At 39.6% G+C, this 16,978-nt stretch overlaps 1 protein-coding gene across 7 annotated transcripts in view; it reads right to left on the reverse strand.

Moving 5' to 3' along the window:
• Window positions 1-235: 235 nt before the first annotated feature.
• VPS13D (vacuolar protein sorting 13 homolog D) overlaps window positions 236-16,978 on the reverse strand; it is a 94,447-nt gene continuing 77,704 nt past the window's right edge. For all 7 annotated transcript variants that reach the window (XM_068414978.1, XM_068414976.1, XM_068414977.1 and 4 more), the window contains 3 exons: window positions 6,051-6,182; window positions 1,590-1,830; window positions 236-751 (listed from right to left, as the gene is read on the reverse strand). In XM_068414978.1, the coding sequence (XP_068271079.1) occupies window positions 620-751; window positions 1,590-1,830; window positions 6,051-6,182 (505 nt within the window). In that variant the 3' untranslated portion in view covers window positions 236-619. The remainder of the gene's footprint in view (window positions 752-1,589; window positions 1,831-6,050; window positions 6,183-16,978) is intronic.

Here is a 16,978-nt window from a genome sequence, read left to right on the forward strand (position 1 = left end):
GTAGGTGTACGTGCATTTAGCTGTACTAGTGATTTAAGAAAAAAAAAAAAAACACAAAAAAAACCAACAAACCAAACAATGCACCCTAATCACAGTGTTAAAGCACCAAACTACAAGATGTCTGTGCTCCAACAGCTGCAATTAACTCTTAATTTTATTTTATTTTTTAAACATTTATCTACATTCCTGCACTGTGGAAATCAGCTTTCTCAAGAAAAAAAGAGAGAATGGCTAGTTTCAGGTAGTGCAGTAAGACTCAGTATAGCTGCTTTAATTTCTTTACACAGTAAACAGACTTCTATTTATACCAACACCCTGGTCTGTACTTTCTTATTTACATGAAACACTTTTACATATATACATGGTAGCAAAATACAGAGCTTCTCCCAGAACCCCAGAACCAAATGTATTTCAGCTATATCTTTGTTACACAACTAATGTTTTTTTTAAAAAAAAAAAGGCAAGCCCACCTCACTTGTTTTCTTATGCACAATGATTCCATTTAGCTAAATGCTACAATCGTATCTATTTCCTTCCCATGTGTTACTTTCTCTAGGTACGGGACACCATCGGCTCCAGACTGATACTTGCAGTTCTCTCTGGCAGTGAGGAAGAGGTTTCAAGAGTCCAGCTCTAATTGTTCTTGATTTTCACTGAGTCTTAACATAAGCTGTTGTTCATAATAAAGGCTCTTTGCATAGTTTATTTCTTGAGATAGCTTTACTGCAAGAACTTCAGACTTCACTTTCACCTGCAAACAGAAATGTGGTTTATCTTAATGTGGTACTGCTGTTGTCTAAAGCAGAATACACTTATTTTTTTTACTTCCCTAACTGAAGGGATTAGTTTTGAAGTCTCCTGTAAGGAACAGGAATGTTTCAGTGGAGATTCCTTCTCAGTGCTGAGGCTGAAGTAAGGAAGAAGTGAGAAAGGGAGAGACAGGTAAACAGAGATGGGTCTTTTAGGATGAGAGCAGGAACACCTTGCAATATTTGAAGTTATTTCCTTTGCTTCTCCTCCTGCCTTTTATCTGGTTTGTCTGTTTGGAATGTAAACTGACTTGGGTCAGGGGTGAGCTTGTAAACTTGCCTGTAAAACAGACCCCTGAGCAACTACTGTAATGAAGCAAAAAACCCTGTAATGGGTTTTAGAAGTGAGAGCTCTGATTAACTTCTACGTGCATGACAAACACTCCTCCAATCTTAGATACTTTGCAGTAAAAATACTCTGTATAGGAGGAGAAGAAAAGACTAGAGTAAACAGACAGCAAAGTACTTAAGTTTCATGTATGCATTGTAAAGTTAAAAGCCTTTCTCAAGTAAATGCACATTTCCTACTGTAACTTTTCTGCCTGCAGGAATATTTTAGATTTTTCCTTCAGCTTTTCTCAGAAGTTTAGGGAGCAAGTTCTACTGTCACCTAAACTTTTCAGGCAGCAGCTGTTTTCACTGCTGACAGAACAAAGTTTTCATTGTTATGCAGCAAAGGAAACCAAACACTAATGACTACAAGCACTTTCAGCACCAGTACACGCATAAAGGGGAAAAGAAACCCCTGCATGAAGGAAACAGTGGGTGCTGGATCCTTACCATTGGTTTCTGTTGTGATGGGCCTGGCATTGCTACACCACTACTTGTATTAACAGCTTTCTTCGTCAACTGTATATACACGTTCCCATGGTCTTTGGAAACAAGGCAGTGGTAGAGATCATCATACTTGACTTCTAGGAAGATGGCCTCGCGGTCTGTGTAATCACCACTCTTCAGGAAATAAACAGCTTTGGATGAAATGAGAACACAATAGCTGTCTATGTTCTCCACTGCTATGAAGCTGCAAAGAAGAAAAAAAGAACAGTTACTCAACTGAAGCTAAAAATAGTAAACTAACAAATGTTTTCACCTGTTTTGTGTGACCTTTGTAAGTCTTCCAGAAAAATTAATAGCATAACATGTGCAATTCATCTGTATTTAATTTAAACTGTTCTAAAAATTAAGCTGATGAAGTACCCTCTCACCCAGTTAAAAAAGATCATGCTGTAAATCAAATATTAGCGCTAAGTGCCTGGCTTCTAGCTTTGGACATTAAAAGGGCATATAAAAATATCCTTTAACAAGGCTTAAGAAGAGTAATTTCCTTGCACTGGAACACTGCAAGTCCTAATACTGAAGTTTAATGGTAACTAACTTCAGTTCCATTGCTGATAAGTGAAAGGTTCGCAGACGTTTATGACAAGAGCATTATCTTTCCACACATTGTAAACCTACTGTGCTTCCTTTTACCACACACCTCCCTTGCCTCTAAAAACAAAAAACAAGTTTAACCTGCTGCCTGGATCAGTAGCTAGAAAAGAGAAATTAGCTGTTTAACACTGGGGTGAAAGGTTAAGCAGCAAGCAGGTTTCCCCAGAGAGATTAGTCTGAGTGATGAATAGTAGAGGTAGAAAAGAGTGAGTTAAGAATATTGAGAATTACGATGGCTGAAAAGGTTGATGTGTAAAAAAATAGCAGGAAGGAATGCAAGTGAAATGGATATTTCACACGCAAACGCTTTCCCCCCACTTCTGATTTACTACTGAAATGAACCTCATTAGTGGGTTTTTTAAAATGCTGAAAAATTCAGAAAATTAAATATGAAATCATAACTTAGAAAGAATGCTAAATAGAGTAATAATGCTCTGTCAACAACCACAGCAGTAGAAGTGTATCTGTAAAACTAAGATTCTCGTGCTGTCAGGTTCAAAATTTCTATTTTCTGCACCGTTAATTGTACACCTCTGTCTGCTGTTGTCCTGATACAGGCTGCAAAATACTCCACTGTCTTTGAAATCAATGAAGATTGTCAGTACTAAGAGCTTTTGGTAGTTCAGAAAAGCTTACCGTCTCCAGAACTACTGTCGGCTCTACCATTTAAGTAACACTTCGCACAAATTACTCTGAGCTATATCCAAATAACTCATAGCTATAAATGGAATTTTAATAGCCAGAAATATTTCACAAGGTCAGATCTCTGTTTCTTTTTGTGGTATATAAGAATAATTCCAGTAATTTTCTATTAATAGTCCTCTGAAAGATGCTATTCTGTACTGAACTTGTCTTTTCCCTGCCCTATGCCTCCTAGCCATGTCAGCCAACAAATGCCCTTGCTTCTATAAACTTGAGAAAGGCGTAAGCACTTAGTCAAGTTAACAACTTAGATTTTCATTTAAGTGCTGGGAAGAGCACAGCCATTCTAATACAAAAAAGGCCTGTGATGTACTTTGCCCAGCTCTAACCTTGGATGAAACTACAGGACAGGGTAATTTGTGTTCCTTTAAGCAAAACAACACAAAAATGTGTATTTCAGCTTAAAAAAACCCTAGGTGAAAGACAACGTTAACACAGTTACTGAAACTAGCAAGTTCAATCACTTCAGGGTAAGGTTTTGGCTTTGAAATAAGTTAAGCAGGATGGAGAGGGATATTTTTTATGAAGTGTCATAGAAAACTTAATTTTAAAATAGAGCAGCATTATAGCCTGCAGAATAATAGTCTCGTTCCTTAGGACAGGCACATAAAAGCAAGTACAGTATGTTACAGAGATCCTAGCTTTGACTCGGGTCAGGCTTCCACTAGAAGTGGAACCAGAGGAAACTCACTGGCACACTGGCTTTCTTTGCTTCTTTTCCAGCAGGGAAAGGAGATTAAAAGGTGATTATCAGCAACCCCTAATACTATATCACTGTCCTTAGCAACTGTCACAGCAAAGTTGAGAAACTTGAGAGGGTTTTGTATACCCACAGAAGCAGAACAGCTGTTTTCTGATGTATGGTGTTACAGCCCGCTGTATGGGGGACATCCATGGAGAGAACTGAAGCACTAAAAGCTACTACAAAGTTCAGTGGAAGCAACGGGGTAATCAGGCTACAGGTTTGTATTTTCTCCATAAGAACAACAGATTATATATCCAATTTTCCACACAAGATTTTTACTGGTATCATGTATATATTTTGAGGAATGGAAACAGAGGACAGTGATTTAATGGTGAAGCACAGAAACATTAGCTAATTTGTAGTTCAAGCTCTACGTTGTGTTCTAAGTTTGAGTCATGCATCATTACCCATTTTCTCTTGCCAACTGTTACTTTCTTCTCTGCATCTAGTTCTCAAAGTGGGTATTTAACCTTTTAAGATACTACTTCAAGATACTACTTGTTTGTTTTTTTTTTAACCCCATACTTCTACACTATTAAAAAGATCTCAAATTAATAAAATGAAAAATTAAATGAAACGTGATCCAGTAGAACAAAGTAGAAGCAACCAGATCTCTGGAGAATTTGTGGGTTTTTTAACAACATCAGGAAGTAATTACACAATATTTTCCAGAAGTGAAACAGTGAGCCTAACTGGAAAAAAATGTGGAAACATTTAGTTAGAACAGTAGAGCAAGGTATTAAACCCCCTTTTATGGATTTAACTCTGAAGGAAAATATGCAAATAATCAGGTCTTTAAATGTGTTTCTGATTAAAATCCTAGGATAAAAGTCAGAGGCATAATTTTGTACTTATTTTCCATGACAAGAAACACTTTTCTTGTTGAATGATGTTCTTTAATGGTGAAAGTCACAGTGAATGAACAGTGTGACTCGATGACAAAAGCCCACCGATCTGCTTATGGGGTACACTTCCAAAAAGGTGACAAATTTTTTTGGTCAAAAATCACTCTCTTTCAATTTTCCCTACCTAAGAGCCAGACTGTATATGCATAAAGACCCTTAAATGAGATGAAAACAGGATAACGAGAGTGTAAGATCACAGGGCTGGAAGCTAGTGGCAGATTGCAAGCTCTTCCTTATAGGCACTGAAGGTAGAATCCAGAGGGGCACGTGGCTTTCAGAGCCTGATCATCGACACTATGTGACATTATGACACCGTGCTGAATTGGTACCTCCCTCTATGAGCTTCACCATCAGCTATTTTAACTACTTTGCCTTGGCAGATACTCTGATGGGCAATAGATGCAAAACACAGTATCCTACACTTGCCACTGAAAACAGCCGTTCAGGTAACTGGTAAAGAGCGGGTTAAGTAATGAATTATGCCTTAAGACCCCAATCCAACAAATTGGCATCTCCTGTAGAAACAAATGTACAGATAATCCTACCATACGTTCACTCATCTTTCCATGTGGGTTTTTGCATACTCTCAAACCTGACCACTAATAACACTTGTACACTGTTTTCCCTTGCTTTCATGAACCTATATTCAGGGCCTTCAAACATATATGTGCCTCTAGTGTATTACCCATGCAAATTATTCAGTATTGACTTTTCTGGAGAAAAAAATAAAAAGGTTTTGCAGGTTATTTTGGTCGTTAACTGTTAACAGCTGTAGCTTAGGAATAACAAGTACCACAGGCATCCAAGTTAGCTTCTCTCACATCTAAACTAGAGCCACCTCAGAGTGCACTCTGGGCAGGTCAGTGGTGGCTCACATTTTGCTGTCACAGAATCACTAGCCATGCTCCTAGGCTTTGGGCTGTGAGAAATAGAAGATAAGGGACAGCTAAGGGAAGAGATACTAGTTCTGCCTGTATGCATGTTAGAGAGGAAGAAGTGTACAGGGTTAAAACATGCATTTGATTTATCAATGCATGTGGAGGGCTGGACATGTATTATACGTGTTAAATGGACTAATGATTACTTAGAAACTTAACTGACATTTCACCTTTTGTAATGATAGAAGGGGACCAGGGACATCGATAGGAGCAGGACTCAACAAACCAAGGCTCTGGTTCTGCCCCAGCCTGTACGTGCTGTGCGATCAATGGCAGCTGGCAAGAAGTGAACCAGAGGAGCCCTGTGGCACCTGCAGTGATGTTTGCATACAGCCAGGGACAGGCCACTGTGGAAGTCTTCAGGTGCTCATGCTAATTGGTACCCAGAGGAAACAAACACAATGTATGTGCATGTGTGTGCACGCGCGTAAAGCGGTTTTAGTCCCTTTTCCCCAAAGACACCAAGATACAATGGCAGCAAACAGAACTACTTGAAGTAACTGTGCAAGTCAGTACTTACAACTCATCTTGGATGTTGTCAGTCAGTTTGAACAGCTGTTCTTGTCCTTCTGCTTGACTTTCTAAGTAGCGGGGTAAGAGCCCTTGAGGTCCTCTACAGCAGCGTGGCTTTCTCACTCTCTCCGCTTGTGTCCTACATGCAAAATAGACACAGAAAAATTACTTAGTGCAGCAGCAGCGCTTTTCTTTCCACTTAAACCTGTCAGCTCACAAAGTTTTATTTATTTTTAAATATGAGGTGTGACAAAGCCTTTAAAAATACAAGGTCTTCACAAATACAGCATATAGATTCTGCAATACTTGAACTGGAAGATATGGTGTCTATTCATATAGTTTTACATTTCAAAGAAACGTCTCCCAGTTTAAGGGAGCAGTGTGCTAAAACAGTAGGAAAAAGCGACCTAAACTGAGTATACTGTCTGCAAGACTTTGGGATCTACTTATGAGCAGAGTTTTGACTGTTTCTTCTCACCTCTCTCCAGAAAACAAGAGTGCATCAACCTAGATAGAGCTCACATTGATGGACAGTGTCAATAGTTTGAAAATTGAAGGGTTATGGAAATAGGCACATGCAGTTAAGACAAAAGAAAAATCCATGGTTAATTAGAGTTCTGTGGTAGGATTTAGCGTACTTTACCTTTCTTGAGTATCTATTAAAAACCGACAATAATAAAAGACACACAGGTGTGGCCTAACAGACATCACAGGTTGATACTGGCCACAGTGCTAAAGAACTGCAGGCCAGGTTCCTCCCTTAGCAGTATTTTGTCAAAAAATAGTATTCTGAATTCCTTTAAGCTTTTAGAACACCCTGCCCTTGAAGAATTGTGTTACAGGCTGCCTAGCCCCGCTGTATTCTCTGTCCTTTCCCACCAGCATCACTCCGGGCCTGCTGCATGCTTTTTCCTCTCTCTTTCAGGCTACTGCTGTTACTAATTTTCCAAGCCAAATGCACCATTTTTGATTGGTGCTCTCTACTTCCCATCTTGATGCTTTGTAAGGATCCTGTACAATGAACTGCTTCTATCCTTTTTGATCAAAAGACAGGGAAAAAATCCCATGTAACAATGTGTTTTATTTTTAAGCTGTTTGGCAATAGCACACAAGAGCACTTGCCTTCTAAACTTTGCTTTCTGCAGATGTTTTCTCTGGAGCCTTGTTTCTTGGTTACCTTTCCCTTTCAGCAGTCCTGTCCCAGACTTGAAACCCATGTACCCTTTTAAAATTTGTTTTCCTTCGAGTCCTTGACACCTTTACCTTTTAATGGCGACAGAGGGGTTTTTTTTGTCCCTTGCCTTCTTGGCTGCAGTAAACGTTACTGGAAAGAATCTCTTACATGTCATTCATGACTTAATACCATCTTTGCTGCTCTGCCACTGGGCAGACTGGTCTCTCAGTGTGTTTTGGCTATTGCTGCTCTGGCTGGTATCAACAATGTATTTTGCAAACAAGGTACAGAAGCCAAAGATAACTGGCTTTCCAGCACAGCATAGAGACATCAGACAATTTATATTTTTAATACATTATGACTATCTGGTAAGTTCTGATTTTGTTAATGAGATTATTACATCCCTGACTGGGTAACACATTACAGTGGCTCAGAAGTAGCGCTTATCACTGATCATCTTCGAGAGGAACTTCAGGAGAGACAAAAAGCTGTTGACTTCAGCTGAACTATGGTTATACTAAGATGGAAAGTCAGTTTGTCAGCAGGGAGGATGAAATGAAGAGTGGTTAGATGTTCATTAGTTAATTACTGTTATGCATCCAAGCTAAAAAATGCCAGCATGAAAACTGCAGTTTGCTGCATAAAGGTACTTAGTTTTCCTCATTTGCAAAAAGTGCAGTGTCTTAAACTGTGTTCTTCCATGAGCATTTCTCTGCATCAGAGTAACCTAAACACTAGGTAACCAGATAACTTCTACAACCTACGTGTGACTTAAAATTACTCCACTGAATAACAGCTGTATGCAGTGGTTAGAACTTCACTATTAAGTCTGACAGCTCTGGAGCAAGTCACCTCTCCTGTCCCTTAGATTTTTTAGATATAAACAGGATTCATCTGTACCAGGTACAGTTCCATGACAGTATTGTTACCGTTCTGAACCTACACCAAAGGTAAACAAATAAGTGCCTGATTTTACCTATTAGATTCTTACAAAGTAGTAAACAAAAGTATGCGTTTGCCTTAATGAAATGCAAAACATTGAGGCAAAGTTCCAGAGAAACTAAAGGGTTCCAACCAGTGTAATTCACATCTTGCTGTTTGTTCTACTTCCTAACTTCCAAAAGCAGTAAAATGGCAAAATTTCACTTACCCAAGAAGCCCCCACTGGCTGTTAAACCTCTTTACAGGACCTATAGCTTCTCTTGAGAAGTTTGAAGAGTGAATGTCTGAAGCATAATGTACAGTTTTTAATGAACTATTGGCCAATCAATAACTTCTTACTTAGACACTTTCCTATTATGCATTCAGGAAAGTTAGATAACCATCCATACAGGAGTGAGCAACAACACTGCATAATGGTTTTTACATTAACTATCTTTTAGATAAACATTCAACTGTGCTATTTTCTCTAATCTGTAGTACCATGAAAAGATGTATCTGCAGCATTGCAAGCACTACTGCAAAAATGAGGAAGGAACAGGGCCTTTTAATCAGACCTGTTTTGTAGAAACCAAAACATCAGTGAACACTGGTTTCTAAGGTCTGGCTTAGAAGCAGCTCAGAGAGAAAGTACTAGTACCACAAAGTACTAGGCACCACAATGAATTTCTGAAAGGCTTGGCAATTTCTGAGTTGTGGGTTTGCGTTAGGTTTTGGTTTTGTTTTTAAATGGAAGAAGTACTTAAGAGTACAGTGCTTCCTGTCCTCACTGCTCCTCCATGCTAAAGTGTTCATCTGGGTGATAAAAGATAATTATCATGTTGATGATAAGAAGGTCAGCTGCTTTTCAACTAAGTGCCACTAGAGCTAGCATAAATTGCATTGATTTAGTCCATCAGCCCCTTGGCAAACTGCTCTGTTTGGTCTGGACAGCTAAAAACATTCCACATGACTTTTTTTTTTAATCTAAAAATTTGTTCTACTGTCTCAAGTTACATTCTGTAAATAATAAGCAACGCTGATGAAATACAAAAAGCTGAAGATGTGTAAAGCAGAATGAACAGTGGTGTGCCCACATCTGTGTTACATTAAACGTGCACTCAACAGATTTGCTGATTCTTTTTTAATAAGCACACAAAGGCAATACAAGACAGAAATGCCCTCACGTCTACTAGTCACAGCAGGGAAGAGTGCTGCTGAATGGAGACACAAAGAGATTGGAAATGGTGTCAGAAGGTTGAGGCACACACTCCAGTTCTTCACTATTCAGACAAAGCTGAAACTGGAGAATCTCATTTCAGATGACTGTGTGCACACTAAAACCAGTTAACAGTGTTAATTGGTTGGCTTTTGCTGAACAGTTCACAGAATTCTTGTGATTCAGTTGACCAGTGCTAAGCCAGAAGTTTTGTAATCAAACAGGTCACCAACCCATTGATGTAAGGAAGTTGTTCGGGTATTATTGGTGATAATTATTTACCAACTTAGACTGAAAAAACTCTTTACAAGAGACATCAGATGTTTTACAGGAATTACTTTTACCCTTGTTCCTCCACTACATGTTTACCCCCATCAGGTACCCTATCAGGTTTACACCATCAGGTACGTAGATGTGATTCTTGCTGAGGTGCATAAATACACAGTGTTTTTGAGAACAGTAACTGTTACTTGTCTTTGAGTGTCTTGTGGACCTAAAAAATTTCCTTAAGGCGTACCTAGATTGCGTTGACAAAAACATTAAAAAAATAAAAATCAGAAGGTATCAAATGTTGTACATCAACAAATGATATCTTTGAAAACAAAACATTGCATTTCTAAAATTATATACAAATAGAAGCGTGTGTGGTTTTGCTGTTACATCTTTCAGTTTCCTCAGTATCACACACAGAATTATTATTCAGAATAAAACACCTTTAGGAAATTTAGCAACTTCTCCTGAGAGAAAAAAAAAGCAACAAGGAAAAACCCTATGACTGTCACAGCAATCACTACAACTTTTCATTTAAAATATTTGTCTGTGGAATTTCTAATCTGTCCTCTTGGTAAGAGAGCAGCACTGGCAACTACAAATCTGTTCAAAAAGCCCAATTTGAGCACATACACAGGTTTTGATCCATAATTGGAAGAGTAAAAGGACACCCCCAAATCCTGCACAAACAGCAGCTCCAAGTGTGAGGAGATGCAATTCTGGCATCTTAAATTAGTATCTAATGGAAGAGGCTCTTCACAGAGCCTTCACCTGCTGCACTGCCTGCCTGTCAGCAAAACCCCACGTCCATTCTAGCTGACAAACACTGATGTGCGTATCAGCCATGTAAGCCCTCCAGAGAGATCTCTCCAGCCACAGGGCTGTCCCCCACACTCCCTACTAATAATTTTCTTCACCTAGACCCCATTCTTGCTGCCAAAACTTCCAGCAACTGTCATCAACGTGTCGCATTCATAAAGGTGTTCCAGTTTAACAACCTCATCATTCCAACCTATTTAAAGCAGTAACTTACTGGTTCTGGTATAGCTCAAATTCTGTCAGTGTTTCCATTGTAAACTTGTTTTTTCAGGTTTGCATAAAATTTATTGATAAAAGCCTGCTCTGGGCTGTAACTTGGCGTACTGACTTTCAGCCTGGGAACAATTTTTATCCCCTTGAAATAATTATAAAACAACCTTAGTTCAAACAAAGGAAAACTGGCAGGTAATATAAGCCTATGAAACAATTCAATTGCTGCTAGTATTTTGCAGAAATAATATCAAACCTGTTACTTTCCTGGCTCTGGAAAAAGTCTGCTTCATAAATACAGGGAGTGTTTTGTCTGAGAAGGCTTTAGTGCATTTCAGACATTAAGAAGTGACTTAATCTGGTAAGTTAAAGGAGGAATAGCCTTACCTCTTCTATCATAAAATAGGCAACAACTAAAATACCTGCTACAGTTGCTCGAGTTCAAGACTGAATTGCACCTGCAGCCTTCCATAAGGATCGTCATCCCATGTACATCATTTCCACAAAATGCAGAACAAAGATAGTACTTGTCTCACTGACACGTAATGGGAGCACACAGTGCAAAGCATACTCCAAAGTACCAGAATCAATTAAATGCTGAACAATGCATACCTTAAAAATTAACCTCAAAGTTCAGCCATCACAGCAATGAACTACAGATGATGCAATCGTACCACGTAAGGATAACAAATAAACACCAATGTATGCCATTTCTGGTATGGTCTGTATTTCATATCACACCTTTGCAAAATACTAAAAATCCGCTATTTCCACGATTCTTTCCTCACTGATGTACTTACTTTGTACTTTTGTTTCAAACGTTGAACCCTTGTGATAAGCAGGAACATCCCCTACATTTACTGAGCATAAGGGGACAGACAGCGTTAGTTTTTATGTGCTAGTTCTCGGTGTCTGAAAACATTAAATGACTTGGGCCCAATTTCAGAAAAACCTATAGCAATCTAGACTTCATGTTCCGTTGCGACTCTACTGGCAGACGGTAATGCCGTGTTTCAAAGGGTAAGTACAGTTGCCTTCTTCCAGTGTTGGACTTTGGGGGTGCCGTTCCCAACAGGCAGGTAATTTTTTGGAAGACTTGCCGCCTGAACCCAGAGATCTGGCACAGCTCTGTGATGGAATTCATTCACTGATTCAGACAAAGATGCTTTTAAGGTGTGTTAAAAACGCACACGCAGTGCAGTCAGTCCGAGTTTTGGATTTGGCATTAGAATGTCTCAGTTAGATGCAAGAATGTGTAAAATCATGAGCCAGACAGCTCCCTGCTGACTGCATATCTGAGGAAGTTTATATGCACCGTTTATTCCAGCAAATGCATGGAATATATTGTGCTTGTTAAATGTGTTCCCAAAATGCTAGTTTCAGGCAGAAACATGCAAATAAATGGTGCCTAGGGTTAAAACCTCCCACTTACAGTCAAATCCCTCCTCTTTTGAGGGATCTACCAGCTCAGATGCTGAAGACCTTTATCTGACCCAATATACTTTTAGGGGAACTACAGCATGCTGAAGAGGCAATTGTTTATCACGTCGGCTACTCCTGCCAACTTCTTAGAGATGAAGCTCTTCTCCTCCCCGTCCCCCTTCTTTTGTAGACAAGATCAAAACAAAATTGAAAACTATTCATAGGGTTTATGATTGTATACAACCTCTTCAGCCTCCAAGTTTACAAGAAGCGAGAAGAGCTTAATGAAGACATCTCAAGAATCACTTCTTTAAAACCAGCAGAGCAGCAGATGTACTCACCCAAATGGCACATTCTATGACAGCCATATTACAAATCCCACACCTGTGTAAGCTGTATGTGCTTGCGTGCTAGACAACTGCGTGGCAGTTACACCAGTCATACTCTGTGCATCAACCAGTGTTCAGCCTTTGGCCCTTGCTCCACCTCTGACTGTAATAGCTGTGCAGCAAACAAACACTTTTTCAAGCACTTTGATACCATCAAGCTTAAGAACTTAACAAAATACAACACTGCCATCTCAGTTTCCAGTTTCTCCCAGACTCTTCCTGTCCTGATCACAGAGTGATGACAAGAGTTGTCACCTTAAAGTTTCCTGTCTCACAAATGTGTTGAAAAAGGCTCCCATTCACCTGATTCAATGTCAAAGATATGGTTCTTAGCAGGGATTTCTTGCAAGCATCTATCTGAAAAACACGAGCTGAACGTGGCTTCGTGAAGGTTAAAGTGCCCAGGGCCATAACATTAACTCCGCTTCAGGGCACAGCACGAGGGCTTAGAACTTCTGAATACAGTCTGCTGACAGGCAGGGCAGTGTAGCAGATGCAGCATTAGTCTTAGTTCTGTGCTGACATTTATAACGGTCTCATCGAAACCCATCAGTGCTGGCCAAGCAATGCCCATTTGTTGTAAACGTGAACATGGTCACCTTTAAGCGTAACAGAAATGTTTCCATATTGTACTCCTACCTTTCTGGGAGAGCAAATCCTCTTTGGGGAAGAAAGCAAGCCAGGGGCCCCTGCCCAGCACCAGGGCATCAACTGCAAGGTGTGCATGAAGAGCTACATGAAATGAGCTATGATGACTGTATGTGTTGCCTCTTCAGACCCTCCTTTATAGACTTTTCAGTTAGTACAATTCAGGGCTGCAACAGGCACAGCCACGTCCCTCTAGCACAAACTTCACCTAACGAAAAGCTACTCAGAAAGTTTGTTTTGATTTTTAAAGTTAGAAGTTGCAAGAACAACTCAAATCAACTGGCTGTACTTACAAAACTGATAAAGAGTGCTCCACATGTTAACAGCAACATTAGGTGAAAAAATTATCTATAAAAATACCAGCCACATGCTAAATGAGGTGACATCAAGGCAATAAATAGCTCCATCTGTATGAAAGAGTTTGTAGAACAACCCAGAAGACATCTCTGAACAAAAAATAACTAACTATGGATAAAGTAGTACTGAAAAAAAATTGGGCTGGATTTTTTTTTTTTTTTTTTTTTTTAAAAAAATAAATCAGTTTTACATATTTTTCTCAGATCACTTTATAAATCTGCAGCACATTAGAAATCAGACACACGTGTATTTTTTCCAAGTAAAGAAAGCTGAAGGTTTACATTTTTAATAGCAACGTGACTATTTCTGAATGGCAGCAGTATATATTACATGCAGTGTGAGAGGGTTAAACAGGACAGCCTCAACTCTTTATAAACTTTTGCCCTCTGGATATGTACTCATTGGCTGCTGTACAAGACTAGAGCTGTATTACACGCCTTAACGATATGGTTCAACTGTCGGTCAGGCTCGGGGCCTGGCAATAGGCCAGACCGCAATCAATGGGACACAAACCTCCCCCTTTCAGATCATCACGAAGGCTCATATTATCTCCTTTTTGTCGTGCTGGTTAAATTTATGGAGCAGAACCCCGAAGCTGCATTCCTTGGCTTGGGCCGGCCCACGCGGGCCTCCCTTTGTTTGGTACTGTAAGCGAGGCGTGCTTTGGAGGATTGCAGGGTTGTTAGTTCAGGCACTGACTGTTTGCTCATGACTGAAATGAAAAGAGTTCAGGGGAAGGGCAAAAGGACAGCACAAGTGTAAAACCCCATCCCAGCAGGCCCTGGGCTCCCATCTACAGACTCCGGACTAGGACTGAACAGAAAACCTCACCCTTAATGACAAAGGGAAAAGTCTGTCTAGTAACAGGTAAACAGCCTAGCAGTATGTTAGCACACACCTTGCCGCAAGGTCCCTTGCTTTCAGGTCAGCCTGTAATTACTACATAAATATGAACCTCAACTAATCTGGCTTAAAATACTGCTTAGAAATGGTACTAGTTTTAAAGCAATGCTGTATCTTTTGATTTGAAAATAAAACATATCAATACAAACAGTACTACCTGTCCGGCCGCATGGTTTAATATTTCTACCATTTTAAACATGTGGAGTAACTTCAGAGAACCTGATGCCGTGATATTCATGCTTGGGAGGAAGACACAAAACTACTGGAAATGCGGTATGCAGAGAAGACTTTCGTTTTGTATGTAACAGGCATTTCCTACATCTTATATTTATTATCAGAATAGAGAAAGTCCACCTTTGGGTATGCTCAGATACTCTCTGCTCAATGCTTTATTACTGTGGTAATTAAATACCACTTCTTGATACAGATCACAAAATTAAGGATGTAAAAAACCCTTAACGTGATCTCAAGGCAAAATAATCTGGAGTGAAAGCAAATGGAAAGACAACTCAAATGACAGTATTCCAAATACACACAAGAGAAACACATACAAGGACTCTCACTGATTACGCCTGCAATATGAAGTACCCATGTGCTTATTCTTTGGTACAGAAAATGTCTGTGCTGACCTTCACCAGTATAAGCCTAGTGAAACTTATTCCCAGAAAGCGGCCCTAGACCTACTGTACCAGACTTCACCCCTTTCGCACAACAAGCAGATATTTTAGGACATGAGGTCATACAGCCACTGCAGTGGTGAGCAGTTCATGCCATTTGTGCTTTAGAAATAAGTAAATAAACAAATGCTATATTCCTGTTGCATTACACCAGTTTCATCTTTCCTACTATTTTTATGAACTGTAAATGCTAGTATGAGGGCCAAAAGATATTATAAAAACCCACAGAATGTGTATTTTTTTTTTCCAGTTCTAGGGATCAAGCCTGCCTGGTTTAATGCAGTCTGATGATTTGTCCTGGTACATTCCAACAGACACGTCTGTTTTGAATAAAGCTTTTGGTTGTTTCTGGTGCGGGTACGCTTTCAACTTGTCCCACCTAATTCTAAGCAAGCCGATTTGTGAATGGAAATTGTGAATACTTTATTGCCTGGTCTTTGATGACTTTAGTTTGTCCTGCTGATGCTAATGCATGAATATAATTTTTTCTTTTTCAAAGTCTCTCCAGTTCCATTCTGGGAGATACCATTGCAGACTAGTTAAATCTGCAGCGCTCTCTGATTGTTTCAACCCAAGAAAACTACTACATAGAATACACCAGAACAGCAGCACCATTTGCAGAGTGCTTTCTGAATAAGGAAGGATCTTAAAAACACAACAAAGCAGCAGCTTCCCCATGCCCTCAGAACTGGCGCATCTGAAAGTGAGCAAGTGTTGACCCATGATGTGTTAGGTACCAGACTGGCCTAATACAACGTAATGCGTTTTCCTCACACACGCGCACCTTTTCCAAACCAGTTACTGGGCACAATGAAACCAAGCTGAATCTGGTTCCTGTTCTGAACCCAGCCATAGCAAGTCTTTTGTCTCATGCAAAAGCTACACAAGTTTCACTGCAGGCAGTACCCTTTAACCAGGGATGGCAACATACTTGCCTCTAGTTGTAACTTACCAAGGCGCTAGTAAATATCTTGTTTTGTGGAGACTATCACAGCAGGAACTCCCTATTCATCTTTTTGAAATTACTTGTTGCTAATAATGAATGGACATCTAAAGGAAAACCTAATGTCACGTTTCATGCTCAGCTAACTACTCACCATTATTGGCTTCAGTGTCTTCCATTTTCACTCAGCTGTTCTCCCCTTGCAACATTCCCTTCCAGTGCCCCTGTCCCTCTCTGTCCCTTAACCGACAGTCTGAACGCATCCAGGATATCTTTCTGCCCTCCAATGTCAAGTTAAACACTAATGTTTTAGTGGAAAATCTTTCTTACTTACAAAATAGATGCTGGTATTTAGAATGACAGTTCAGTCCCTCATAAAGTCTCCCTTTTTAACGGTAACAGACATGTTACCCATGGTGAACCCCATGACGACACGGTTTTCTGAAACCAGGCTTGTGTTCAGTTTTAACAGTAGGAACATATTCTGTCATGGCAAAGCAAAAAGGCTTTAAGCAAAATAAATTACATAAGTTTTAAGTAAAGGTTTAGCACTCCCTATTTATCTAGAACTTCTTTGCAAATATGTAGGGTACATAAAACCCCAAAAGTCAAATGCAAAGGGGAGCTCTAATGAACAGCCTCAGCCACTTTAACCCTTGGGCTTGAAAAAGTGTCTTTTTACAGACAGGTGAGGTGTTTGTTTTCAAGTTTTCCTATCTCAGACCCTGCTACTTAAGGTCTTTAACTCATAAGCTCCAGAGGCTAATCAGATGCAATATATGTAAAATGTAAGACTGATCTGATTAAACATTTCCAATAATTGCTTGTTTTTTCTAAAACCTTAAACTTAAAAACATTCATATACAGCAGGTGTGAAGGGAACCACATCTGTACAGTATTAATGAAGTATATGGTGCTGCTGTAGGTCCAAACTGTGATTTTTTTCTTCCACTCCTTGCAAAGAATTAAATTGAGTCAAGTTCAAA

Source organism: Nyctibius grandis, chromosome 17, assembly GCF_013368605.1.
Source record: "Nyctibius grandis isolate bNycGra1 chromosome 17, bNycGra1.pri, whole genome shotgun sequence".
NCBI lineage: Eukaryota > Metazoa > Chordata > Aves > Nyctibiiformes > Nyctibiidae > Nyctibius > Nyctibius grandis.